The sequence below is a fragment of the Limanda limanda genome, chromosome 12 (genome assembly GCF_963576545.1).
Source record: "Limanda limanda chromosome 12, fLimLim1.1, whole genome shotgun sequence".
Lineage (NCBI taxonomy): Eukaryota > Metazoa > Chordata > Actinopteri > Pleuronectiformes > Pleuronectidae > Limanda > Limanda limanda.
Genome location: NC_083647.1, coordinates 4,395,893 through 4,423,471, shown reverse-complemented (window position 1 = coordinate 4,423,471; position 27,579 = coordinate 4,395,893). Strand labels below are relative to the sequence as shown.

Sequence of the window (27,579 nt, the reverse complement as noted above, 5' to 3'; positions counted from 1 at the left end):
TGAGCAGCCCATAAGACTAGAAAAGTACCATATAAAATGCAGTCCATTTACCATAGCAGGCCAGAGCCTGGCTCCACATTCACTTGTTAACTTGGCAGTGACCCTTAAGAAGCGGACCATGGATTAGACTGTACAGGTTTTGTTTGCTCTGTGTGACATGATGGATGTAACCAGTGCACAGTGATGATGAAGAGGGAGAGGAGTAAAGCTTTCACGCTCAGCAGGAGTCGAAGCCTGTGTGAATGATTAACTCCTGAGCTATAGGAAGAGGAACTTGTTTTATATATTTGTTTAGGTATGTTAAGCTATACTCGGATCTCATGCAGCCAACAGAAAATGAGTGCACGGAAGTGTTAGTGATGCATACATAAACTGGTGGCATTTTATCCCAGCACAAAAACAAGAGTGAAGAATGTGCAAGTTTCCTTCTGTCTTTTTTTATAACAATATCAAGCAAATCCTGATGCAGAGCTCCTGCTGCACGAGGCAACATTAGCTTCAAAGGGGAATAATAATAAGCAGAGCTGTTTGATGCTGGAGTCACAAAGTTAGCTTTTAGGCAGCTAATCGTGCTGCATCCACCGGGGATGTGACATCACTGTCAACTGTCAAGCTGCAAGTGACGTGAAGGACAGTTTTCAAATCTAGCCTCACTGACGCACGTCTAAAGCACTGTCATCTGACGTCAAACTTGAATGTGGTTTAATCTGAATGAGCAGTGTTTTGATTTCCGACTCCAACGTACAAGAATCTGACTTCTGGATCTGTAAATATAGATGATGGATAGAACTAATGTCCCAAAGTGAAGTGGATATTTAATGAGGATTGTCTCCAATTGACTATGGAGTTCAGAGTCATGGACAGTTGTCCCCCCCATCAGATAAAATCAAAGAAGATGAAATATGATAATATAGCATTTTTTCACGCTTTAATGATGCAAATGTGGGTCACCATCATTTGGGAATGCAGAAAAATGATGAAGGCTTTCAGTTTGCCTGTGATTCTCTGTTCTCCAGCCAATTAGGCGAGCCTCCTGTGGCTTCTGAGTAGCACTGAGCACAGTCCAACGTCTGCTGACCTGCAAACTGACTGGATGTGTGTGTGTGTGTGTTACATAAATACTGCTGATGGGGTGCAAGCAGGGGGTATAACAGGATAAAATTGTCCAGCCTGCAAATTACCTCTCTGAATTTTTTGGAATCTTTTTAGGAGATGATGAAAGCCAGCATGACTTTGATGGTCACAGCAAGACATCAAGTTTTGTCAAACATCATTTTTGCGGAGTCGCTAGAATTTAGTGAAATCTAGTGGTGAAGTTGCATGTTGCAGCTGAATACCCCCCTCACCTCCCTCCCCTTTCAAAGTTGTCATAAAAACTTAAGGTGTTAAGTTTGTTCAGTTTGGACAACTGTAAAAAGGAGAGGACCCACTCCCGATGTAAATATAGTAAATAAGTATTTAAATATAAAGGGCCAACTTTAGCGTAAGAAAACAGCAATTGGTACAATTTAGATGATAACACTAGTAAAAAAAAATCACTAGGATTATTTTTTTTTTAAATTCTGCCAATAGATCCCTTTCACATAAGAAAACAACATAGTCCCCTGAGTTTTTAGTTTTCCTTCATTCTGGATAATGTGTTTGTTATGTGACGTCTACAGAGTAAAGTTTCTCGCAGCGTCGTGGGAGAGAAGTGACTTGGTGGATAAATCACCGTCTGCTCTTTAGGACGTGCAGAATCAAAGCATTTGTGACTGACTTGCAGGAAAAAGAATGCATACAAACATGGCGTCGAAACAGTGCGTATGATACTGGCTGTGATGAAAAGCCCAAAAACCTCCCAATCAATTCCACATAGTCACACAAACAATCATTCCATCCGACATCATTCCCCTTCATTTCGATATGTTTGGCATTTGTGCATGGCTTCATCTCTCCCACTGTCAACTCTTCTCCTATTGATCAACATCAGAGAGATGACCAACGTGTCAGGAAAGATGGAGGTACATGGGGTTACATAGTCTATCTGTTAGGACGCCGTAAGTGGCCCCTGAAGTGTAAAACAATTTATTGTCTTACCCAATGTCCATTTAAAGTTTTCGAACACACCAGAAACTCCATGTCTTCAGGGGCACATTATACTTGTGGCTGCTATTGTTTAGTCTAAGTGTGACCCCAGCATTTTTTGTCTTGGGCAAAAATAATCCTCAACTACATTAATCCAGTTATTATGACAAAGCAATTAGTTGTTATGCTGTGACTTTCACATAGCAAGTCCACACCTGCCCGGCCTAAACAGGCGTGATAATTGTTTAAAACTAAACAGTCTGGGCTGGTGAGGACTGATTATGTGATAACGCTGCTAACACTACACTGTCCCATGCACTTAATCGGATTAAACAGTTTTTTGAATATTTGTGAACCACGTACAGACAAAGATTTCTGGAATTAGTAGACGCGATGCTGTCAACGGCTTTGGAGAACAATAGTCCCTATCAGCATTTCTGAACAGCGGGTGACACTTGGACTGGCATCCAATGGTTGTAGGTGTGGCCTTGCCACAGGGATGAATGCAGGGTGTTGTCTGTAACATTGCTGTTGGGTGAGGTTACCTGTGTGACAGAAAACGCTTGACTGCACAAACCCCACTTAGGTAGATATAAAGTATATCTTGTCAGGTCTTAAATCACAGCTTCCTACTTTAACCTTCTCCCTCACCCTTTATCTCTCTATTACCTAAGTGCAGCACCACACTCTCTTACCTGTCCTCTGTTTTATTTAACCCCTCACACATGCTCTTCCTTCTGTCAGGCTTGGCTAAGGAGATTTTCTTTTCTAAAAAAATATTTCATGTTGCAGTACATGTTGCTAATTCCCACAGAAAAAATCCCTTGCAATTAGTGAAGTGTAGTCACTGCTCACCATGTCACAACACAGCCGTGCATGTGGTGACAGCGAGAACTCAGCAGCTGGCTTGCCACTGTGTTTTTTCATCTGTGTCGCAGCTGAATTCATGACGCTGCTGAAGACAGGCGGGTGAAGCCTGAATAAAAGGACTGCACAGTCCCATGCCATATTCACCGCACACTGCACTCTATAATTAAAATCACCAAGTCCCCTCAGTGTTCTCCAGTCAAAGGAAAAAACAAAATGGAAATTTGACAAACAGAGAATCTGAATGCCGCTCTTACATTTGTATTCAAATTGAATGGACAACAGAAAAAGGAAAACATGTGGCAAGAAAAGCACTCGGAGGGATATTGTTCCACAGAGAGCAGGACGCTCACACATCAGTGCTTTCAAAAGACCAGTGAAAAGGATTGTGAGCCATGCGCCTGTTTGTGTGGCAGTAGCAAAAGATTTATGGCTTCCAAAATGGATTTCCTCTATCATGTGTCCTGACATTATCAGGAACCTGCACAGGATTCTGCTGTTCGGCAGCAGCTCATGCAGGACAAAGGATCAGATTTGCTCTTGTTATCAAGATCTTCCGAGCCTGACGGGTCCAACTAGCACTTTAACTTAAGCTCTCCACATATATCCATATATATACTGTATATATATATATATAGGATCAAATAGCATGCGGAAAGTACAGTTAGAACAGTCAGTCATTCTGCTTATGTGAGGATTCATGACACAATGATTCATATACCAATTAGTTTTTACACTGGGAGCTGATTTATACAATTACATTTCTACAACATTGTTTGCCTTCTACACAATGTGTTGACCTATTACCACTTGTTATTGATACTCACATAATCCGACTTTATGTAATATGGGCGGTGGCAGAAACACTTTCTGACTGATTGTTATAATGAATTTAACAATGGTCAGACATATATAATCATCTTGTTAATGATAACAGCAGCAATGATAACAGCAGCAGTTTATAATAGCAGTAAGGACAATAAAATATTCATAATACAGAGACCAAAGTAGTCAGCATTAAGCATGTTGTTAATTCGGCTATTGTATGCACTTACCTTTATGACCTTAGTGCATAGTCTGGATGGTAAGTAGTGAATCAACCTTTTCACTTGATTTATTTGGTTGTCTTGTCACTGTAGTATCATTACGGCATTACTACCAGAAAAATGTACGTTCGATTTTCATTTTTAATGCAAATGTGCATCCGTGCAAAATATTGTTTGTTTTCTCTTTGATTTCAAAAAATCTGTATTGTCCTGCATTGCAGTGAAAATTCATTTTATATAGAACTTTGGCTGGTGCAACTGAACACTTCAACGTGAGTTTTATTATCATTCTACAAGTAAGTCCGGAATGGTCATAGCCTGGTTTTCAGTGAAATATGGTGCATCCCTGCATTTCTTTCTAACAGTGGACATTTTGGACTTATGGACTTATGATTATGACTGCATTTCTCTCATGCCATGTAGAATCTGCTTCTTCTTTGTGAACTCACTGACATAATGTAAAGTGTTTCTTCAGTCTCCATGTAGATTGCTGTGGTGGTGGAAGCTCAAATGATAGCTGCACCACAGTATAACATTACAAAAATGTATAAGTCAGCATATTCATGGTTATCAATTGTCTGTCAACAGTCCACAAGCTACACGTGCAGCAGCCAGGGAAATGTGCTGTGCTTCACCATAGACTTTGGATCGGGCTTCACCTGCTCAGAAGGCTCTTCAAAGGTGAAGTATTACTGAGTTCCTTATTCTTCTTGCCATTCTGGCTCAGCACTGTTCCCTCTCTGCACTTTGACGCTTTAATTTCTGTTATTGACTTAGGCTACCATTTATGGAGGACCATACATGACTTAAGTATAAATAAATTAAAAAAATAAATGAATAAATAAATACAGAAAAAAATAAAAAAAGGAAAAACATAAATGAATACAGAAATAAATAAATACGTTAATAACAACAGAAATGTCTAAATAAATGTCTTAAATATATTTGCACATTTATTTATTCCCTGATTTATATTTTTCACGTTTTCAATCACCTTATGCTAATGAGAAAGGCGGGCCTAACCGCAGTCTCATGCAGGATTGGTCACAGGAGTGTAATTATCCAGCCTTTCAATGCTGACTGGTGTCCAGTAGCTGTTTGCAGTGTTGAGCCAGTTCACACTTAAAATGAACTAGTTCAAGTTCAGAGGGTTAGTTCAGGTTATTTTTTATTGGGATGATTAAGGTGTCAGTAATCCTGACTGTGAGCGTCACGTCTCGTGTTCTCCTGAGCACAAGGAGAGAGCAGAGAGGAGGAGGAAGCAGAAACTCCTGCTCGGAAAAAAACAAGCCTGCAGCTTCTGCTCTGCCCATGAAGATGCCCATGCTCGAGACTGAGTTTGGGACCGCCCTACCTCATTTACATATGGACAATTAAATGTTGAAATATAAATGTGTTGAAAAAAATAAAAGTTGAAATAAATGTTGGAATAAGTTTAACACATTTATTCATTTATCTATTGCAACTTTTATGTATTTCAACATTTATTTAATTCCACATTTAATTGTCTCATATGTAAATGAGGTAGGAGGTCCCAAACTCAGTCTCGAGCAGGATTGGTCAACTGAGCTATACACACACGCACACACAGGCACCGGGGCTCCGCACCCCTCAGTGCCACACACTCGCACAGAGACAGAAACTGAGACTTGAGCTCGTCACCGCGATGCAGCCGCTCAGTGACTTTGTAAAACAGTGAAAACACAGAGTTTCTCTGGTCACATCTGCTCAGAGATCAGCTGCTTCATGGGCAGAGCAGAAGCTGCAGGCTTGTTTTTTTCCGAGCAGGAGTTTCTGCTTCCTCCTCCTCTCTGCTCTCTCCTTGTGCTCAGGAGAACACGAGACGTGACGCTCACAGTCAGGATTACTGACACCTTAATCATCCCAATAAAAAATAACCTGAACTAACCCTCTGAACTTGAACTAGTTCATTTTAAGTGTGAACTGGCTCAACACTGCAAACAGCTACTGGACACCAGTCAGCATTGAAAGGCTGGATAATTACACTCCTGTGACCAATCCTGCATGAGACTGCGGTTAGGCCCACCTTTCTCATTAGCATAAGGTGATTGAAAACGTGAAAAATATAAATCAGGGAATAAATAAATGTGCAAATATATTTAAGACATTTATTTAGACATTTCTGTTGTTATTAAAGTATTATTTATTTATTTCTGTATTAATTTATGTTTTTTATTTTTTTATGTATTTATTCATTCATTTATTTATTTATTTATTTATACTTAAGTCATGTATGGTCCTCCATAACCATTGTGTCTGAAAATAGATTTGAAATAACTCAAAAAAAAAATACACAGATCGTGTTAAAATGTCTCTCTCAAATGATGTGCTATTGGTTTTATAGGTACATTGTGAGATTATTTTAGCAGCAACAGCCTTGCAGTGGAGAAATTGTATTTTCTTTGAATCAGAACAGCACTTATTTCCAAGCACTATGCTCTATTGTAATAAATTATATGTTTCCTCAAAGCACGATTGAACATTAAAGTGTCACTTCTTGATCATGAAGATCTGTAGTAAGACATGGTTATGTAAATGTGCTCATTACTGAAATCCTTGTGCTGCTGTGTTGTATAATCCCATCCCTTGTAGAGCGTGCTGTGGCGATATAAGTTCTCTCAACTGAAAGGCTCCTCTGATGATGGGAAAACCAGGGTAAAACTCCTTTTCAAGAATGCTGAGAGCAAGCAGATAGAAATGAAGGTAATGCAGTTGTTTTATTTTCAGTTTAAAGACATAAAGTTACATGATGAGTTTTAGTCATATTTTTTTGCACTGGTTACTCAATGATACTGGTGAATTAGTTTGTATAGTGAGGAGCCTTTCCTCTAAGGTGTTTGTTGATTGAAACATCCCCAGTTTTCTCATGATTTTGCATTTTAAACACTAACACCTCATACCAATTGCTTAATTTCTGTGTCCTTGACTTTTTCTTCCAACAGGAACTGGAGTTTGCTAATCTGACCGGCGTTCTTCACTGCATACATTCTTTTATCGCTGCCAAAGTTGCCTCCATGGACCCTCTCTTTATGTGCAGTCAAAGCTTCCCCGGAAATTACATGAACAGTTAAGAACTCATTGTCATGTGCACCCGAGGCAGCATTTTATGCACAGAGCCAGCTGATATGTATATCTTGTTCTTGCTATTTTTGTATGAACTCCTGAATAACAAATGTTTGTAAAAGATAGTAGATTAGATTATGTTTGGGAAATGTTTGGAGGAAGATGTTGTTTAATTTGTATTGTTTCATTGAATTTTTGAGCAAAAAAGTTGTTCCTTTTATTAAACTATGAACATCTAATCGGGCAACAGTGTGAGACTGCCAAACAATTAACAGCATAACACCAATTTCCAGATACATCAACTGTAACTGTGATTAGCAGAAAATCGGTGAAGAGTTTTTCCTCTTGTGAGAAATTACTTTTCCCTGAATCTGATGCTGGTTAACTATGACAAAAAAGTTCACATCTGCCTCAGACTATTTCCTTTCAATTTATTACAGAGCTGTAATGAAACACAAACGTTTTTTTGTTCCCAGCTCCTCTGCTTCAATTACTTTTCTTTTGTCTGTGAAGAGGGAGAGGAAATAACACAAACAAGCAGTACAATTATCCTCCAAATAACTGATCACTCAGACGAAACACATGAATCTTCACAGAGTGTACTGTTGGACAACTTATTGTTTAATGGAACTGTGAAATGGTCAATACATGTTTATGAGCATCACAAAATGTATAGTCCAACAATATGTATCTTGTCTAGTCTAAAGAAGCACTAACAATTATTTAATCTGGATGTATTTCTTATGGCAGCCAACAGGAAGTCATCTTGCTTAGCCAGCAGAAGTTCATGGACATGCATGCTCTCGCACAAGCTGGTTAAAGCTAGGGTGGTAATCCTGTAAAAGTTAGCAAGAGCAGACCGCACTGTGAAAAAATGCAACAGATACATCCTAACCCCTCCCATAAGCCCTCTCGTCAAACCTACGACCCCAAAACACATTATGACAACCACTAGAAGACACATTTTCCGTGACTTGCTTGCAAATTTCCGGTTATCATCTCTGCTTCAGCGGTGTATGTCTCGCTGACTAAAGATTTCGGCCATATGCAGTGAGAGCACGGGCAGGGTGCGTGCCAGCAGTTAGTGAGCCAGTACGACAGCCAATCATTTCATTCAGTCTATCTTGCAAGGGCCGCAGTCTCCAGCTTTTTTTCTTTTGTTTTTAGATTTTATTTATTGATGGCTATTGGTATTTTAAGCTATTTAGTATCAACAAATAAGGTATAAAGTGTGTAAGAAACAACTTACTGACCCTACCTTTAACACACAGTGTGTGCTGCCAGTACACCATGAAAAACAAGATCCCAATCTGGTGAGTAATGACATTATATTGTAGGCCAAACCAGGTCAGAGGAGGCAGCACTTCGCATGAAGTCTTTCCCTCACGTGACCAAAAAGAGTGGACTCCTTTTGTGAGGCCCATTATATCATCTTTGTTTTTAGTTTTTTTAACCAGTCAAGCAGGCACCGCCCTAGCGTTTCATTGACCTGTGTCAATGAAATGTTAAAAGATAAGTGAGGCCAAAAAGACCTAAGCCTGCTTATTGGGTAACATTACTCACACCATGTACTGTACTGAATGTAGTTTTGTTTTGTTGGGGTGTGTTGATGAGACCGGTATGGCAACCACATGGTGGGTTAATTAACTTCATGCCCTGGTATTTTGTTGATCGAGTGTTACAACAGAACAATGGTTGTCCGTTTTAATTTGAGGTACCTGCCCTATCCAGTAACACTGGGCATGGCTGGCGCTGGGAACCGCCGCCCTCTTTTTTCAATTTGGACTTTTATGCTAGTGACAATGTCAGTCACAGAGGATACAGGGTTACTTAGAGAATCTGTGATCTAAGCTTATCAGTGAGCTGAATCTGACATGATTATACCTTTGGCGTGTCTTTGTTCAATGAATTCAAAATAAACCCGAATATGTTGAAAATGTCTCTCTAAGCCTGTTTCCTCATTTGAAAGTGGAGCTTTTGACACTTCATGTTGCTTGAAGCATGAGAATAATTGAACCAAATCCACTTCACCTACGGTTTCATGGCGAAGAGCCTTTTAACTTGAATTTCAAAGTTTTCCTGGTCCACTAAACAAATGGAATAAAAAAGTTTTTTATTATTTGGATGTTTAAATACTCTTTCCTCATGCTTGACTATAGTTTTCAAAGCCATCTTCACAGTGTTTATCTCTCTATTGTAATACAATAAATTTCAACAATATATATGCTAAGTAAAAACAAACTCAACAAGTATAATTACTTGTAATTGTAAAATGGAAACACACCTTGTTAGCTATGGCCCTGTCGAGCAAATACTACACCTCTCCTAGGCTCTTGTGGTAAATAGTGTACTTTAACTAACTTCAGTTTGCATGATTATGGAGTTCACTGACTTTAATCTAAAGTCTTTCTAATGAGGCCTTTATACCTATGTATTGCAGCTTGGCCACAGAATAAGTAGAATGTTATTATTGAACAAGTTTCCTTTTGTTATGATGGTGTCATATGATGTATGACAACTGTCATTTCACTGACAGTCAGTAAGCCGTAGCCTTGGTGTGTTTAAGCTTTTACAGTCACCCTCCATAAGTGAGTTATCAAAGGCATCATTAGGAAACCTAGAGGGGAAATGCAGGGGGAGAGTTGCTGCTGGGCCATTACTTTTTAAATGAGCCAACTGGGAAATTGGAGAGGAGACCACAGTGGCAGAAATTACCATAATGTGGATTCACCAACTCCTGATGGTGGAAAACTGAGCTTTAGCCTACTAATGGTAGAATTGACTGCCCTTACTTCAGTGGCGGCTGGTGATAAGATTTACACAATATGTCAATCCTGTAGCCTGCATCGAGCTGCTGAGTAATGCTAAGCCTGCTGCAACAATGTAGCCTCATTGGGTCGAAGTGACCGTGGCAACTTTTCATGCTTCTTGCACTTTTTATAGAAATGTTTTAGGTCTCACACCCCCGTCGTTGTCCGCCGTACCTCTGAGCCGACACTTTAGACCAGCCAACAGAGGAAGCAGTGAAAGACATTACGTACACAACATCAGTTTGGTCAACTTTGTTTCTTATAACAAGAGCGGGAAAAATTGCCCTTGTCGGTCTGGACCAAGCTGCCTTTTTTTTTCTTTGACTGAATGCCTTGTGAAAGAAATTACAACATTTGCCGCAGTTCCACTTGAAGTCACGATATCTTTCAGCTTGCAGCTGAAGTAACTCAGTGACAGTATCGAGGGTCGATTTAGATCAAAATAAATATTAGATAATACAAAATAAATTAAAATGTAAATGAAAATGAAAGTGGGAGTGTCCAGAGCGCAGAGAGCTGTGGAAAATCTGCAACAACCAATTATAGATCAGCCTCAAAACTTTAGAAACCCACATTCACATCCACTTGGCCTGCTGAGCCCCGCACCGGGAAATAGCAGGCACTATTATTATCTACTAAAATTATGTTTAACATGTTAAAATAGGCTTTATTTCTCAGGATGTTTTTCTCAGGCGGCACCCAGGGCCCCATATTAACCAGCCGCCACTGCCTTACATAGTATTGCATTGCTCTGTTCTGTACAGGTAACAGATATTTTGTCTCTAATCTACAGTTTGTAACATTAATTAAATGTAAGTAGTTAGTACAGTTCTGCCTGATGCCACAGTGGGGGCAACATATTCTGTATGTGCCAAAAAAAACCTCTCTTGAAGTCATAGTCTTCTCCTTCTCAACAAACTCTGAGATTTACTTGTTGTCTTTTTTGGACTGAAACACTTCTGTGCCGAAGCTAAAGCAGTGACCGTGACGACAACAGGGCACAGGGCGCCACATCGGAGATGATCTTTAGCCCACTGCTGAGGTCACCACCAGCTGCTGAGACACACACAGCATCATGAAGTTGCAACAGCACCACGTCAAGCATGAATTTCAAGTATACTGCTTAACTTTCAATGGGCCGTGACTTTCACAGTTGACTCCACTGGTGGCACTGGACCCTGAATGCTAACTGAAGTATTTGTGATGAGGGGAAGTTTCCAAGGCCACTTCATGACCGCTGCCGTGGCCTTTCCCTCTGTTAGAAATCCTTGCAGTCTGCGTTTAAAACTTAGAAAATAGGCTCAGGAGGGTGGCGGCACAGAGAAGGAAGCAGGACCATGAACCCATTAAAGCACTGGAATGACTGCTGCTGATACTGTGCCCTTTTATTTCATCAGTTCTGTCCTTGAAGCAAAGTTTGATAGAAAGACGGAGACAAGTTTTATCAGTATGAGTGTTGTTATAGTTATAGCTATGAAAAGAAGATGTAAGCAGCCCTACACTACTTTGTATTCATTAAATTACTGGCCTGATTAATATTACGATAGATGGCTCTGGTGAAGCGGTTGTAACCAGTCGCTGAAAGGCCAAACAGCACAGGAAAATGACAAATGCTGAGCAAGCTCATTTCCATTAGCCAGGACTTACTTTTTTCGTTGATGGCCTCTGTACCTCCAGATAGTTTGAGGTCTGACCACATCAGCATTTCAAAGGGTGAAAATTTGCCCACAATCCATACATTCTAACAGAGTCACTGGATTAGGTAGATTTGCTCTGTAGAGTAACTTCCCTCATTTATTCTACTTTTATTCAACCTACTCTGTTAAAGTATAAACTACAGAGCCATCATAGGGTCACTGCAAGGATTCTTTAGAGGAACACTTTTGCATTTCTTCACAATTCTTTTGCGTTATCTTGCAATGCTTAATACTTACTTAACTACAATAGTTAACTCCCAACCCTTTTTTTGTCTTCATGTTTTCTCTGGTGGTGTTACACAAGAGATCATGGACATACCAAATATCCAAGTGTCTGACAGAATTTTTTTTCAAATCAGTCAACCGATAACAAGAGAAAAGACTGAATCTCTGAGTTCCTCCAGTGAGGCTGGTTTATTTAACCTTGGACTCTCTGACTTAGCACTAGGATACATCTTTGTTATAGGGAAAATCTTTAACTCTTCATATATTATTTGCCGCAAAAAATGGCTTGTTTTTTCAAATTATCTTTCCATGCAGTGTTGATTTGCATTGTTCCCCTGAGTTTTTCAACTGATGAAGCCGGACAGCTCGACTGTAAGTAAACATTTCTTTATAATTATTATTATTATTTTTTTTTTTTTTTTTTTTATAAAAATCTTTTATTGTCATTCTTAATGTGTAATAACCAATGTTTGGCGTTGGAAGGATTGATTCAAATGCAGTTTGCTATTGAGAAATAATAATAATTAAATTTATCTAATGATAAATAACTACTAATAAAGAATTTTTTAGGTTTTTAATCTTTACTATTGATTTGAAGAAAGTCAAATGCAGATTCTTAAAATATTCTCGTATGTATCTCCTATAGGCCATTCAGTCTAAAGCTGATTTGCTGCCAAATTTGTTAAACTAATGCAAAAATAAAACATTTGCTGGTTTGTGCATTGATTTAATGAAGCCTAAAATAAATTGAAATATTAACTGACAATCAAAATGTAACATGTAGGATTCGAAAATCAACATTGTTTATCAGAAAGTCAGTGATAGAAGAAAGACTCAGAATCTGCTTTTAAATAAAGGAGCTGATATCTGATAATCTCCAAGGTTGCTCCTTTTTTTTCTATGTATAATTCAAGTATAGTACTTTTGTAAATGTACTTTCACCCCTGACAGTGTACAGTTGATACATTGTGAGTAAGCTAAGAGCATCTCATGTCATTTAAACATATTTTTGTGATTTTTTTTGTATCATATCTTCCAGTTCCTATCAGGGAGTTGATTATCTCCTCATATCAAGAAAGCCTCCAACTTGTAGATGAAGCCCCACTCAACTCTAGGCAACGGTAACTATCAAATGAATTAACTCATCATCTGTCTCTGTTCTGAAACAATACCTGATACAAAATTGGACGAAAACACACTGTCAATTTCTGTGCACAGACGGAACGAGCCCTTGTCCTCCACTCATATGTTTACATTCCATCGGCAAACCGATCCTGAGACCCTGGAGATTTCCCGAGCGGCAGAGGTTTTTCAAACAACTCTGCAGGTCCTGAAGAACAAAGCACGACAGAGATATAAAAGGGACGTCACGGCACTAGGTAGAATTGCCTTCTTTCATTACATCCAGAGGATCTCACAATGCAATAAAACATTAGAGGCAGTTTGTTGCCAAGATGTCAAAGCAAAGTTTCCATTTGGTCCATTTAACAATGAATAATATCAATGGATGCAAGCTGTTATCAAAGTCCTCATTAAGGAAATTTTAAATAACAAAAGGGAGACATCCTCAGCAACAATATTGTTGTTTGCTGTTTGATGGTTTGTATCCTTTCAGATTTACTAGGCTTTTAATGTGTGGAAAGATTGTACTACATTAAAGTTTTCTTCTGTTAACTTTACTATGTCACTAGAGTTGTTGTCCTCGGAAGACATTGCCCTGATTGGAAAGCTGTCAAAGTGTCCTGCAACACATCTAACCGTCTGTCCTCACTTCTCAAAGTACCGCTCCATATCCGGCCTCTGCAACAACAGGTAGGGAACTGACCTCTGACCTTTGGTAAAGTATCATGACCATATTGTTACAAGGTGAAAGGTCCAAGATTCAATGTAAAATAAATATTCAGTAAACGATGTTCAGAAAATAAATCAGCTTTATTGCTGCTGATGAAGATAAGAATTTTGTAATCCCTACCACCAAACCTTTTTGCTGCTTAAAAACATAAACAATCATTTTTAAATGTATCTGTCAAATACAAAAAGAAAAATGGGTTTCAAATTTTTCTCAGTAGCAAGGGAAACATAATAAATGACTTAATTTTATAATTGGTGATTGAAATTTATTGGTTCTTCCATTGGTCTTAAGACTGCATCCTAGACATTACATGTATACACAATCATATTTTGGATGACATATAATAGTGATTAACTATAATAATAGCTATTATTCATTTGGAAAATTGCAAAATTAACTATAGTTCCCTTGAATTCAATCAAGTTGCACTACATTTCACACACACATAGATATCAGTTACTTAAATGTGGCTAATTTTCTGATCGTTTCATCAAGATGTATTGATTATTCCCAGGGAAAATTGTGAAAATGTAACAAAAAAAACATAATTTAATGTAATGAAATCTGGATCCTCACCAGAATTTAAGCAGTTCCTCCCAAAAGCAAACCATAAATAAAGTTTTGTGGAATTCAGTTTGGAGTATTTATTATAATTTTGCTTAGTATAATACAAACCAACTAACACACAAATTTGGACAGGGGTGAAAACGTATCGTCCAAGAATAATATAATTGTATAATTGTAATATTTTTAAAGCAAAAAGTCAAATTAATACACATGTACATTTGTAATTGAGAACATTTTTATATTATAATAATAAGGTTGTAATTTAATGCGAAAAGGGGATAATAACACAGGAACTAATTCATAATTTAACTAAATTATTTTAACAAAAGTATTTAACAAGAATAAAATGGTAATTTGACTCAGAAAAAATGTGAATATTTGGGGGAAATTAAATCAAATGATAATATCACAATAATACAGTTATAATTTAACTACAGAAAATGTCATTATATTACAAGCTAAAAACATTGTTTAGCTATTAAGCAGCAAAGAGAACTCATGCTTTCTAGAGTTCCTTTACATCTGGATCTCATTGTTTCTTCGGAAATTACACAGTCCTTATTAAATATCACCCAGATGTGACCATGTCCACCCTACAGCTGACCACTACCAAACATTTCATCCTTCACAAAAGAGGCAACTTCAAAGTCTGTCTGGTTCTTTGTTCAGAATTGACACTGTTTCTTACTCAATATAAGTGCTGACATGATGATGCGTTGCTGATGAGATGAGTGATCTTCTGATATTCCCCTTGTAAAATGACACGAAGCCTAAAAGACTATTTTTTATTATGAATCCTTTCTTGTAAAACTACGACTTTATTCTTAATATTAAAGATATTATATATATTTATTTAAATAATTTAAAGAAATAAAACCCTGTTTGTTCAAAACATCAAAACACAAACCGCAGCTCAATCAGTGGCATATCAGTCAGAGAGTGAATACCTCAATTAGCTAACTCAGCATAAGATGTTGATTTCCTGTTGGTAAAGATTAAGTATTTTAAAGTCTTGCTGACCATGTGGTGATAAACAAGTGCTGCTGCATTGGGTGAAGGCATTTACTGTACTGTTTTGTACCCCCGCATTTTTGAACAGGCTTCATGATTCTTTTTGTCAGGCAAAATCCTCTCTGGGGAGCAGCCAACACTCCCATGGTCAGATGGCTTCCAGCTGAATATGAAGACGGGGAGAGACAACCCAAGGGTTGGAACCGAGGATGGCTCCATAATGGATTCCAACTTCCCCCGGTAATCTGCAAAATGCTGCACCGACAGACACTGAAGTCTTGGTGGAGAAATTAGAAATGAGGCAACTTGCCCTGCAAACCCAGAGTTAACGTTACATTCTATTTATTTTTCGGACCTGTTTTACAGTAGATTAAGTCCACTGCAGCAACAGGAGCAGCAGAAGTGTTTGTGAGATAGATGAGACAGATTACAGCTGCATTCCAGTGTAATGGCCTCTGCTGTAAAAAACAACATTTCCATAGCTTAAAGGAGGTGGTTTCCAGAAGCTGTGCTGATATTTGCATTGAATTAATTTATGCACTCATTACACAGTGAGAGTGAAATCGTATGCATAGTTACATCCAGACTGCAGTTTACCTCCATATATAAAAAACACTTGTCAACTATAATTTACAAGTGTTTTAGATGACTAACAATGTTTTAACCTAACTTTTCCTTTTAGTTGCATTAATTAGTTTAGGAGAGAGAAGAAAGAGGACCACACAGCCCCTTTGTCATTTATGACATGTATTTATTAAAGAAATTAATGAAACAAACAAGGAAGATGATTGTTGAGACTGAGGTATGTCACATGATTGGAGCAGCGCAGCTTGAGTTACCTAAACTAGCTGGCAAGCATTGCTCCATTTCAGTAAAATACACATAGACTGTGTATAAAAGCTCTGCACACAACATCCAGCTCACAAACAATATAAAGTGACAGTATATGGTTGAACAGTTTTAAGAAGGACTCAATAATGACAACGAATAATTCTGAAGTAGCTCTGGGGCATCAACATAGACCAAGTTTAGAACAGGCACAGCACTAGTGTCTGTTGGTGATGAAAACACCAACCGACAAGTTGATGGTTGTGGTGTGAGGTGCAATGGTACCCTGAAGAATGAAGAACACATTGTCACCCAAAATAACAAATCATCTTGTGCCAACAGCCACGTGAAGTCAGCACGGAAATAATTAAGAGCTTTTTCAAAAGTAAAGATGAGGCTTATTCTGTGTTGCTGGTGGAGTGGGGGCAGTACATGAGCCATGACATCACCTTTACCCCTCAAAGCACTTGCCTTTCAAGGCCCACTGTGGACTGTCTGAGCACCTGTGAAAATCTGCATCCGTGCTTTCCCATTGAGGTAATCGCAGCACGACACACATCATCAGTCCGTCCACATTTTACTCATTTGAGTCTTGATTGTTCTGTTTTCACTGTCGTGTGTTTAAACAAAAAAGTTCCACATTTAACGTGACCTGCTCACTACGGTCTGTCCAACCAGTGTCTGATTACTTTAGGTTCGCTGATTGACTTTTCACCTAACCAACAGAAACTGAAGAATAAGAAGTCACAAAATTCTTGAAGAAAAATTCCTGCACATAAATCCTCTTCAACAGAAATAAATTATTTAAAACTTAAATTGTCTGGATTTAACAAATCATGTATAACTCAAATATTAGTGGAGCTTTAGGTGTTGAAAGGTAACTTTTTTTCCCACTGGACAGAGCCAGGAATATCTTTATGCTAAGCTAAGTTGTGGGAGACATAAGGATCAGAGATAAATAAAAGGAAGGTCTTGTCTTCTAATTCAGTAAAAAGCAAATGATCATTTTCCTAAGATATTAAAGTTTTCCGACAAAATGTCCTTATCACAAGAATAATACATTTGACAAGGGGTTTAAAGTAAAATGTTTTATCTTCTCTACAGACACATGATGGCTGCATGCCATTTCATCGCTCCTTACCGGCCTGTTTTGTCAATCCCGAGTTAAACATTGAACAAGCTCTGCAGCGACAACAGATGAATTCCATCACATCGTTCATGGATGCTTCGGTTGTGTATGGCCACAGCCTGAAGATGGAAAGCATCCTCCGCGATCTCTCTGGCCTCAATGGGAAACTTGCCGTCAACGACGTATTCACGGATCCAAAAGGAAGACCCTACCTTCCGTTCGTGGACACTCTGCCGTCAACATGCCGTCAGAATCAGGAGGGGGAGAGGGTGGAGTGTTTCAGTGCCGGAGACACCCGTGCCAACGAGGCTATTCCCCTCACCACGTTGCATACGTTGTGGCTCAGGGAACACAATCGAATTGCAGAGGCACTGAAAGTCATCAATCGTCATTGGACCCCGGAGACCATTTACCAAGAAACTCGGAAGATCATTGGAGCCCTGCACCAGGTATATCATTAGTAATTGAAATTGTTTCAATTTGTCAAAAGTTAAACCAGTTTAAACTGACTGAAAACTGCACAGTGCTGACACCACCAGAATATGAAGTAGTGCCTAACCGATCTTGGATTTTTGAGACGATATGATACCAATTTTCGGGGGGGGGGATTACCCAAATATTAGCTAACATTGTGAAGTTGTGAATCAATTTTGATTTTAGGGTTAACTATCCCTTTAATGTAATAATTCTGTGAGCAGCGAGGCTCTACAGTTTTGTCATGTTTTCTGCAGTGCAGAGCAGCAGCCATTCCTGTCTCATGCCTCTTGCCGAGAATTATGTTTTAAAAGTGGCTTTTTTTCAGCCATTACCTTATGCAGAACAGGCGTGTACAGTAAAGCAGTTTTTCAGGTGCCATGAGTCAACTTAATGCTGTTTTACCATGAACTTGCAGAACTTTGCAGAAAGGACTGTGACAGACAAAGTACGTTGGTTTGTTTTTTAACCTGCTGGTATGATCACGTTCATAGGGATGACATATGAATAATGAATAGACCTCTATATTATTGCAACCAGTTATCATAATAGTGCTCTGCTCAACTATGATCACTGTGCTGCACTGAGTGTAGACATGAACTGATCTTACTTGAGTGCACACAGCAGAACTGGCCATACTTACTTTTTACTACTGCACAGTGTAACCATATTCACATTATCCCCCATTAAAACACCATTAAAGATGCAGGAAGACTAAATTTCACGGTGGTGGTGTAAAATCTCATTGTGATACAGAGATGGTAATCAGCAGAAAGCAAACCCAGCTTATGCTGTGGTTGGTATAAGGTCAGGACAAGCAGAATATTGAGAGATTCACATTTGGTACCATTACTGTTAGATAGGAGATACAACAGAGATTTACTATAACTTCTATAAAGTTAGTATTGAAGAACTGATGAAAAACTAATCCAGCCTCTGTGAGTTTGGGGATTGTATAATCTGTAGATGACAGTTTCAATTATATTAAAAGATGACAAACTGATTTGAAGGATGTAAAGATGAGGGTTCTTAAAAAAACCTTTATGTGATGAAGCAAATCCCGACTCAGGGTTGTTACCCCGCTCACAATGCAGAGAAACACACGTCCTGACTGGAGGGATGAAAACAGAAAATAAAGCTTCCAAAAATCAATAACAACATCAATATAAAGATCACATTAGAGCTTTAAATCCTGATGTAAAAACTGCACTGTGCTGCAGCCTGTTCAATTCATTAAGCTGCCTGTTCAATTTGGTTGGTCAGGCTAATAAACACATTCTATCACCATCACATCACCTTATTTTCACATTTACCTTTGACTACTTTTTTACATAAGAGGAGGCCTGCACACTGCTAAAAGCTCGATAAATCATTTTATTAATTTGTTTATTTGATGAGTTTCAGACCTCCTCTTTTTTAAATCCTTTAGTAAATGACCTCAGCACTTCCTCCTCCTTTTTGTCCACATACTTTTATGTTTTAAAACTGTAAAACATAGAAGGCAATTATCAGCATTAGCTTCCACCTCGGCACTCTTACTCAGTACAGCTCAGAGCAGCATCTTCGTGTCAGATACTTTCCAGCATTTAATAAGCACCTCTGCTTGAAATTGTATCTTTTACTATCATAACGTCTAATTGAGGCCATTTGGAGTGAATAAAATGGAATCAATAAACAGAACATCAAGTATTCCCATAAATTCAAATGACAGCAGCTACACTCACTTGGATGAATATTTTACTAAAGAAATGTGCCAAAACACAATGTATTAAAAACATCACCATGGAAGAGCAGACGTGAAAACTTTTACATCCACACAAATCAAATATGATCAGAAACATGTGAACATTTGAGCCACCCCAGCTAGTGTGCAAACTGAAGATGTGACCGAAAGGTCCAGAACTGCTCCTAAAGTGTTTCTCAAATGAACTCAAGTATAACCTTTGGACCTCAGTAATTTGAGAACATTTTCTTTTTGATTTCTATGGAATACATTGTCTGCATGTTATAGTAGAAATTATTCTCTGACAGTGAACAAACACTAGTTAGGATGCTGGTTATCCTCAGTGTATGCATTTATGTGATGATTGGAATACGGGTTGAACAAGACAACATAAAGCTAAATAGTGAAAAGCTTCCTCTAAATGGGGAGCTTCCTTCTGATATAATTAATTCAGAACTTGTAGGACCCTGGCAGCTGCTGTTTTATGTCTGGTGACTGTAGGAATCAACCAGCCGTGGAATCCGCTGCTTTGCTGTCATTGCAAAGTCTCAGCACAAGGATCCTTTACAAATCACTTCAGTGGTGATGCTGCAGTTTCCAGAACTGGCTTCTAACAACTCGTCTGAGTCCATGTTCAAAGTGTCAAGGCTATAAACAACTATTTAAAACAACTGACCACAAGACGACTTATATGTATATGGGACCTCCTTGAAAACGAGTTGGTGCAACTCAAAGGGGTTTATCCCATTTGAATAAATACAACTCACGACCAATCAATTATTGTAGTCATTATGTAAATATTAATATTATTTCTTATCTTTTCTGCATAAATCTGAAACAACTTTCCCTGCCTCTGTTGAATTACCTCTTCTTCTCAGCTAATATCAATTTGATGCTAATGTGGCTCTGCACAGCACAAGTTCAAGACACATTCTGCTTGTATGAAATAAGGCTCTTCATAGCAGGGCAAGCTGACAAGCTGTAATCCTTCATTATATAAAACAGTCTCTGTGCAATGAAAACAGATTGCTCTTTTACTGTCTCTTATTATAGTCTGTATTTGATTCAATGCCCAAAGCAAGGCTTTGCAGCTGCTGTTATCTTTTTGTAGCTGTTACTGTAGAGATAGATGACAGGAAGACGGTGCAGCAATGACTGAATGGAATGATTGTTGGTAGCAGCTCTGTCATTTTCCTGCAGGATGAAAACATTACTTAACGTGATCTTGGGGAACAGTGTTGTGCTAGTTCCCACTTGACAAGAACTAGTACAAAGTTCAGTTTATATATGTGAAAATTAACTAGTTCATTTTTAGACATTTTGATTGATTGATTGATTTGGGGGGGAGGAGTTAGATGACAAACTTACAATAATGTATTTTGTTATAAATCGATAAAGTCATATCATGAATAACACTGAGTCCTGGCTGTGCCGGCAGGTCTCATGTTGTACTGAGCGCCCAGAAAATGATGGAGACTAATTTTTTATGATGTTTAAATGCAGCCTCAAAAACTCTGCTGTCTTTAAAAAATAAAATGAATTATATTTTTTGATGTAAATGATTCAGTGCCTCTACTGTGGACCGGTGAAAGTGGTGCTACTGGCTGTAAAAGCAATTAAGGCATTTTTTATTAGAGGGAAAATAGGTCTGTTTTTTGGCAGATTTTTCGGGGTCTGACATTTGACTATATCAATGGATTAAAAATTACAATTTTCAGGTGACTTAGGGACCAAGCCAGGGGAAAAGAGATGTACAACATTAAAAACAGATGGGTCTGAGGTGAAAGGGTTCTTTAAGAACATAAAAGACATATATTGTAGATGATTTAAGTACTGTAGCTATAACCATGACTAGCTTTGTAAGTCTTGTATTAAAGTGCTTGTTGCGACAAATACATGCTTAGACATTTGCTATATCAACTTATAGGTTAATAGTATTGTTGTGCCCTCATAATTTCATCTTGTAATTTATTTGAACAAACTTTGGTGCTGCTTTAGGGCAGGATTACAGTTTCAGCAACTGCGATGTGTTGAATTAAAGGAGATATAGATGCTTGAGTCATCTTCATAGACACATAATCTTGTCTGCAGAGGTACTGTAGCATATAAATGAAGAATGATAATGGGCCCAGGAATGAACCCTGAGGCACTCCATGAGTTCATCATTTACAGTTCCTTATGGTCCCACAAAAAGTCCTTTCAGAAAGATAGGAACATAATCAATTTGAAACTTTGCCCGATAAGCATACCCAGTGCGTAAAGCATTCAACAGAAATCAAGAAGTCAATTGTATCAAAAGCTGCAATGCAAAAGATTGAGAAAAATATTATTATTTATTTAAGATTATGTATTGGGAAAAGTCATTTAAATGGTTAGATTTAGAAAGCTTTTTGAGTGTCTTGAATAAAAGTTTAGTTGCGGTGAATACACTTAAGACTGGGTATTGTTTAGCTTTTAATTACAGAAAGAGCTCAGAGGAAGCAGGCAGATTCACTTATGAAATATCATAAAGTTTTACAGGGGGATTTCTTAAAAAAGGTTTATCAGCTTAAAGGGCCAGACCTTTGCTGATGTAGAGTGTTTCAGTGCATTAAGTAAAAGACTTGACTGCTGAGAAACACTTATAGGCCCAGCTGTCAGAAAGTTAAATCCAAAACTACAACTCTTCAGACTCTTGAACTAATGAAGTGACGTTATCCAGTCTTCGTCATCATTCTGGCCTTCACAAGTTAATATTAAACAGTTTGTCTTTACACTAGATTAAAGGGAGCTCAATGAATTCAAAGGTATAATCAAAGAAATGGACAATGAGTTCTGCAAGGTTTGAAATCGTACATTTGGAACTTCAAAACTGGCAACAAATTTTCTTCTATAAGTGTGTATAGTTAAATCTGCTTGCTTGCTTGTATGCATGTATATATGGATAGGGATACTGCATGTCTTACGATTCAGGTGGTGAACAGAGGCTTTTATAAATAGTGATGTGGGCAGATGAAATTCTCTGCAGTGACTTGTAAGGGAACAAATGTGACATTACAGAAAATCTCCTGTAGGAATTTCTTTTAGCGGTAAAAAAAATCACCAGATATTTTTTAATAAGTTCAGGGCAGGATATATTATTTATTTGAATATTCTGTTAAGTGATGACCCCTTCTCTATCATTTCCTCCATTATGAAGTAAAATGTGTGGCTCAGATTTAGATTTTCTTTCATGAATGTTTAAGAGATTGTCTTGCTCTCTTTTTTTGTGTCCCAGGTCATATACATTCGAGATTATGTTCCAAAAATTATTGGTTCAGCGTCTTTTGAACATTACATTGGTCCCTATGGCGGATACGATCCAACTACGGACCCCTCAACCGCCAATGTGTTTGCAACTGCTGCATTCAGGTTCGGCCACGCTACCATCCCTCCAATCCTCATGAGACTGAACGAGAGCTTCCAGGCACATGAGGACCTCCCACCCTTGAGACTCCAAGACACGTTCTTCAGTCCATGGAGAATAGTCAAAGAAGGTCAGTGCACTCGTAATAATAACGTGTAATCGCACTTAATCTATGAAGAGAGAATGTGAAATTAAAAAATACCCATATTTGGGTCAGCTGCAAAGTTTGTCTTAGTGGAACACTTAGTTGCATACAATTCTATAGACTCACTCATTGAGTTCCCAGTCACATGAGACTGATTACATAAGGAGCAAGCATCCATTTTACACACTGCAGGAACCTTCTTCAATTACATTACCTTTTTACTACTCACTACTTATTTATAATATAGTACTTTATCCATCATATACAGACCATGAACACTTGGACACATATAGCAAAATAAAACAGTGATATATTTCTATATTATTATCATCATTGCGATTATTACAATTATGGATCATGCTAACTTTGCACTCACCACCTTTATTGTGGAGATTCAGTTAATATGGACTGATTCAAGACAGTGTAGATTGTGGCAAGCGGTTTAAACTCCCTAAAGCTACTAGAATGAACCTAAATTCCCCCTCTAATTTATAGATACTTCACTGTATGTTCAGTTCAATACAAGAGGTCCCACCCATGCTCACATTCCTGTGCTAAAGTTGAAAGTTTATCTGTGCTACCTATGATGAACAGGATAGATTCCAGGTGTCAGCACATAGAAACTGATCTTACTAGCTCTCTTTTTCAATTTTTTTTCTCTGACTATAATGTTAGTTATATTAGAATTGCTCTGTTATGTTTAGGTTTGGATTTTTTTTTTTTCTTTTCAAAAGAAATGTCAACAAACAGTCAGAAACAAAATACAAGTCCGTCAGCACTGCACAGTCCATGACTGAGTCACCAACCACAAACAAGAAAAGATTGCCTCTCTGTTTTTTCCCCTGGTGCGTCATGTTTGACATCATGAATATAAAAAAAAGAGAGGCGCTCTCTCACCTCCCTGTCTTAGTACATTCACCCAGGTGTCACATCTCCATCACTCCTGATTGGAACTGGAGCCCATAAAAGACAATATCTACACAAAATAATTTCACCTAGGACTGAATGCTGATTGTAGACATTCCCATTGCATACACAATCCAGATACTAGTGGGTGGTAGTGGGTGTTTTGACTAGTGGAAAAGGGGCTATATAGAGAAGTAAATCATCATGGCACAAGAGCCCACTAATTTATTCCACTTGAAAAGAGGAAGCTCATACAAAAATAAATATTCACCAACAATAAAATTAAACAAACATCAGCAAAGCAAATAGATAAGGCCTAACGTGTGATGTTTAACTCCCACGTTTACTCATTTATCAGATACTTTTATCCAAAGTGACTACTACAACACCGAAGCTTGAGTGCAGTGAGAGAATATGAAGTAACTACCTAGTGCTAGATCTTTTTAATGTGTAGGAGATCAGATGAAGAAGTGCTCGGAAGTAAGTGCCAGTTAGGCATGTTAGAGTTGTTGGTGTTTGGAGATGATGTGCTCTTAGAGGAGATGAGTCCTCTTGAAGGTACAGAGGGATGCCATTGGTCTGATAGCAGTTGGCAGCTCGTCCCACCATCAGGGAACCACAAAAAAGAACAGTCTATACTGGGATTGCCTTGTTTGCAAGGATGACAATGCCAGACAGTGTTCCTTGGAGGAACACAGTGACTGGGAAGGAGCACAAACCCGTATGATTGAGTTCAAGTAAATGTGTGCAGACCCAAAAGTTGCTCTGTGGGTAAGCAAAGACTATACTAAATATTACATTCCAGACAAGCAAAAACAATTATAAACTAAATGTATGCAAGTTGGTTGTCATCAACTCTGTAATTGCTTAAATTAAGTCTCTATGTTCAAATCTGACTTGACCTTTTCAAGTTAGCGGCTGTGGCTGAGGGGTAAAGCGGTCGTCTTCCAACCTGAAGGTCGGCAGTTCGATCCCCAATCTGACCCATCTGCATGCTGAAGTGTCCTTGGGCAAGATGCTGAACCCTGAATTGCCCTTCATAGAACAACAAAGTGCTTCTAATAGATGCTCTGTATGAATGTGTGTGGGTGAACGTGAAATATTTTTTCAGCCGAGTATTCCCTAACCAGGGCAAAGTATTTTTGGTTGAAAAAAAGATGTAATACACAGCGCTGTGCCATCAGTGTCTGGTTTATTACATTTATTGAATATTTAATTAATTAATTAACTCATTTTGAAGGGTTTTTGAATGGATGCTAATTTTAAATATATTTTTAAAAATTCACACGTACCCCCAGGGGTACTAGTACCCCCATTTGAGAACCACTGCTCTATAGCACTTTTCTTTGGCGGATGGTGGGCGGAGCTGGAGCCAGTCCCAGCTGACATAAGGGGAGAGGCTGGGTACACCCTGGCTGGTGTAATGCACGGCCTTAAAAACATATTACTCTTTCTATGTGTATTGTGATTGTACTGTATTGTATTGTTTGTACATTGGTAATCCTTGCAACACACAGAAAAAAAAGCTGTGTGTTTAGTTGACTGTAAGATAGCCTAAACAATAGTCTTACTGTTTTTGTGTGAAGGTGGAATCGAACCAGTCCTGAGGGGTATAATTGGAACTGCGGCACCAGCCGTTAGCTCCAACATGCTGCTTGCAGAGGATGTTACAGAAAGGTTGGTCATCTCTAAAATAGATCGGCACATGGACCTGGCTTCCCTGAACCTGCAGAGAGGACGAGATCACGCTCTCCCAGGTGAGTCCTGGGCTTCGAGCCAGTGCCGCTCAATAGCATTTACTTAAGCCTGTCAAATCACAAATCTGCTTAATCCTAAAGATTAAAAACCAGTTTCTTCGTCATTCACTTTCTGAGCACACAGAAGCACATTGTGTTGCTTGATTCCTGATCATACACAAGCAAAGTGATGTTTATACTGTAGGTGTGATTCACAGATTTGAGAACAGAAATGTTTGATCATATGAGAAGCTGGTCTTTGAAAAAAAATGAAGCTATAGCAAGCAACCAATTAGCCTGAATTGCCTCGAGCTTAGCCTAAACAAAGATTGTTTCCAGTTGTTGAAAAGCACAACTTCACGTGGATTAAAAGTTGTAGGATTTTTGTTGCTTCAGTGGTAGCTGTACACATTCTGATATATTACTTCAAGTGATGTCAGGTGAATTTGCATTGTGGGTGATATTGTAGGATCTCACGTTTGGTAAAAATCCCTTTGGAAGCCATCACAAGCTTGTACTAAACAGTTGTAATCAATGTAGAATTCGCAATGTTGTCAGTTCTTTATCATTCAATAATTAAACGCCATTGCAGAGTAGGATGTGTTTGTTTGGCTATCATATAATTAATGATCCAAACTCAGCACTGGCACTGAAAAGTCATCTCCACATGTCATAATAGATGATTATTTGCACTATTTACAAAGGAACATATTGAAATTCTCTGTTTGGAGGTACATTTTATGCAAACTACTTCCTTACAGTGTCAACATTTTTTTAAACCACACACCACCTTTGATAAACAACTCTGGCAACTAGCATGGTGCATTCCAGTGCAGCTAGCAGCACTGGAAATGCAGCACAAGGCTCTTCGCAAAAGTGTGTCTAAAAACATCTATTGGCAGCACAGTCAATCGTAAAAGCACAATGTTAGCACAAAATATTCCATGCTGTGGGCTGCTATAAAAGAGTCATATTGCACTCACTGTATATATGTAACTGGAGCAGTGTGAAAATCGAGCTGCCTGGACAATTTTAGCACAACAACGTAATCTAAAGTCATTAGTCTTCTGTTCTATCATCTGTAACTTATTTATAAAATGAATCTGTAAATGTAACTCTTTATAATAGACCATAGTTTTTGTATGATTTGTATGGAGTTTCAGAGGTGCTAGTTGGTGGATTGTGTTAAATTTGGACAGCTAACCACTTGTTTCCAGCTAAGATAAACTAACCATCTCTGTCTTCAGATTTATTTTCGCGCATATGATGAGACATGAAAGATTTCAATCTTCCTCTCTAACTCTTGACAAGAAAGCAAGATGATTAAGTGAAGGATTCATTGTTACTTTTCAGGATACAATGATTGGAGAGTGTTCTGTGGACTGAAGTACATTAAGACATTGGATGATCTCAAAGAGGTTGTTGGAGACAACAAAGTTGCAGAGGAGATACAGAAGAAATACCAACATCTTGACAACATTGATGTGTGGCTCGGAGGACTTGTTGAAAAGTTGTTGCCTGGCTCAAGAACTGGTCCCCTCTTCGCTTGTCTGATTGGGAAGCAGATGAGAGTGCTTCGTGATGGTGATAGGTACATTCATATTAGGAAAATAACAATAGAAGTTAATGCGTAGGTAAGACACATTTATTCAAAATTATACTATTGAAGGTGATATCAACTATTTTCAATTTTCAGGTTTTGGTGGGAAGCTGAGGGCATGTTCACCCAGCAACAGAAAGCTGAGCTTGTAAAAGCTTCTCTGTCTCGGATCATCTGTGACAACTCTGACGTAAGGGAGGTCCCCTATGATCCTTTCAGATTTGAGACATACCCATCTAACTACCTCCCTTGCAATCATTTACCATCAATAAATCTGGAGGCTTGGAGAGAGGAGAGAAGCAGGGGTGAGACTGACACTCGTCCTCGTCCTATTATTAAAAAATATATATTTTAAAATGTTTGTCATTCTACTGTACATTAACATGGAAAAATGTTTTCACTTAATTCCAGACCTGGAGCAGTGTGG

The 27,579-nt window shown here is 38.4% G+C and overlaps 1 protein-coding gene across 1 annotated transcript in view; it reads left to right on the top strand.

Annotated features, from left to right (window-relative positions):
- sntg2 (syntrophin, gamma 2) overlaps positions 1–7,072 on the top strand; it is a 73,104-nt gene extending 66,032 nt beyond the window's left edge. The window contains exons 16-18 of the mRNA XM_061082940.1: positions 4,569–4,661; positions 6,594–6,704; positions 6,944–7,072. Of these exons, the coding sequence (XP_060938923.1) occupies positions 4,569–4,661; positions 6,594–6,704; positions 6,944–7,072 (333 nt within the window). The remainder of the gene's footprint in view (positions 1–4,568; positions 4,662–6,593; positions 6,705–6,943) is intronic.
- Positions 7,073–27,579: the final 20,507 nt, after the last annotated feature.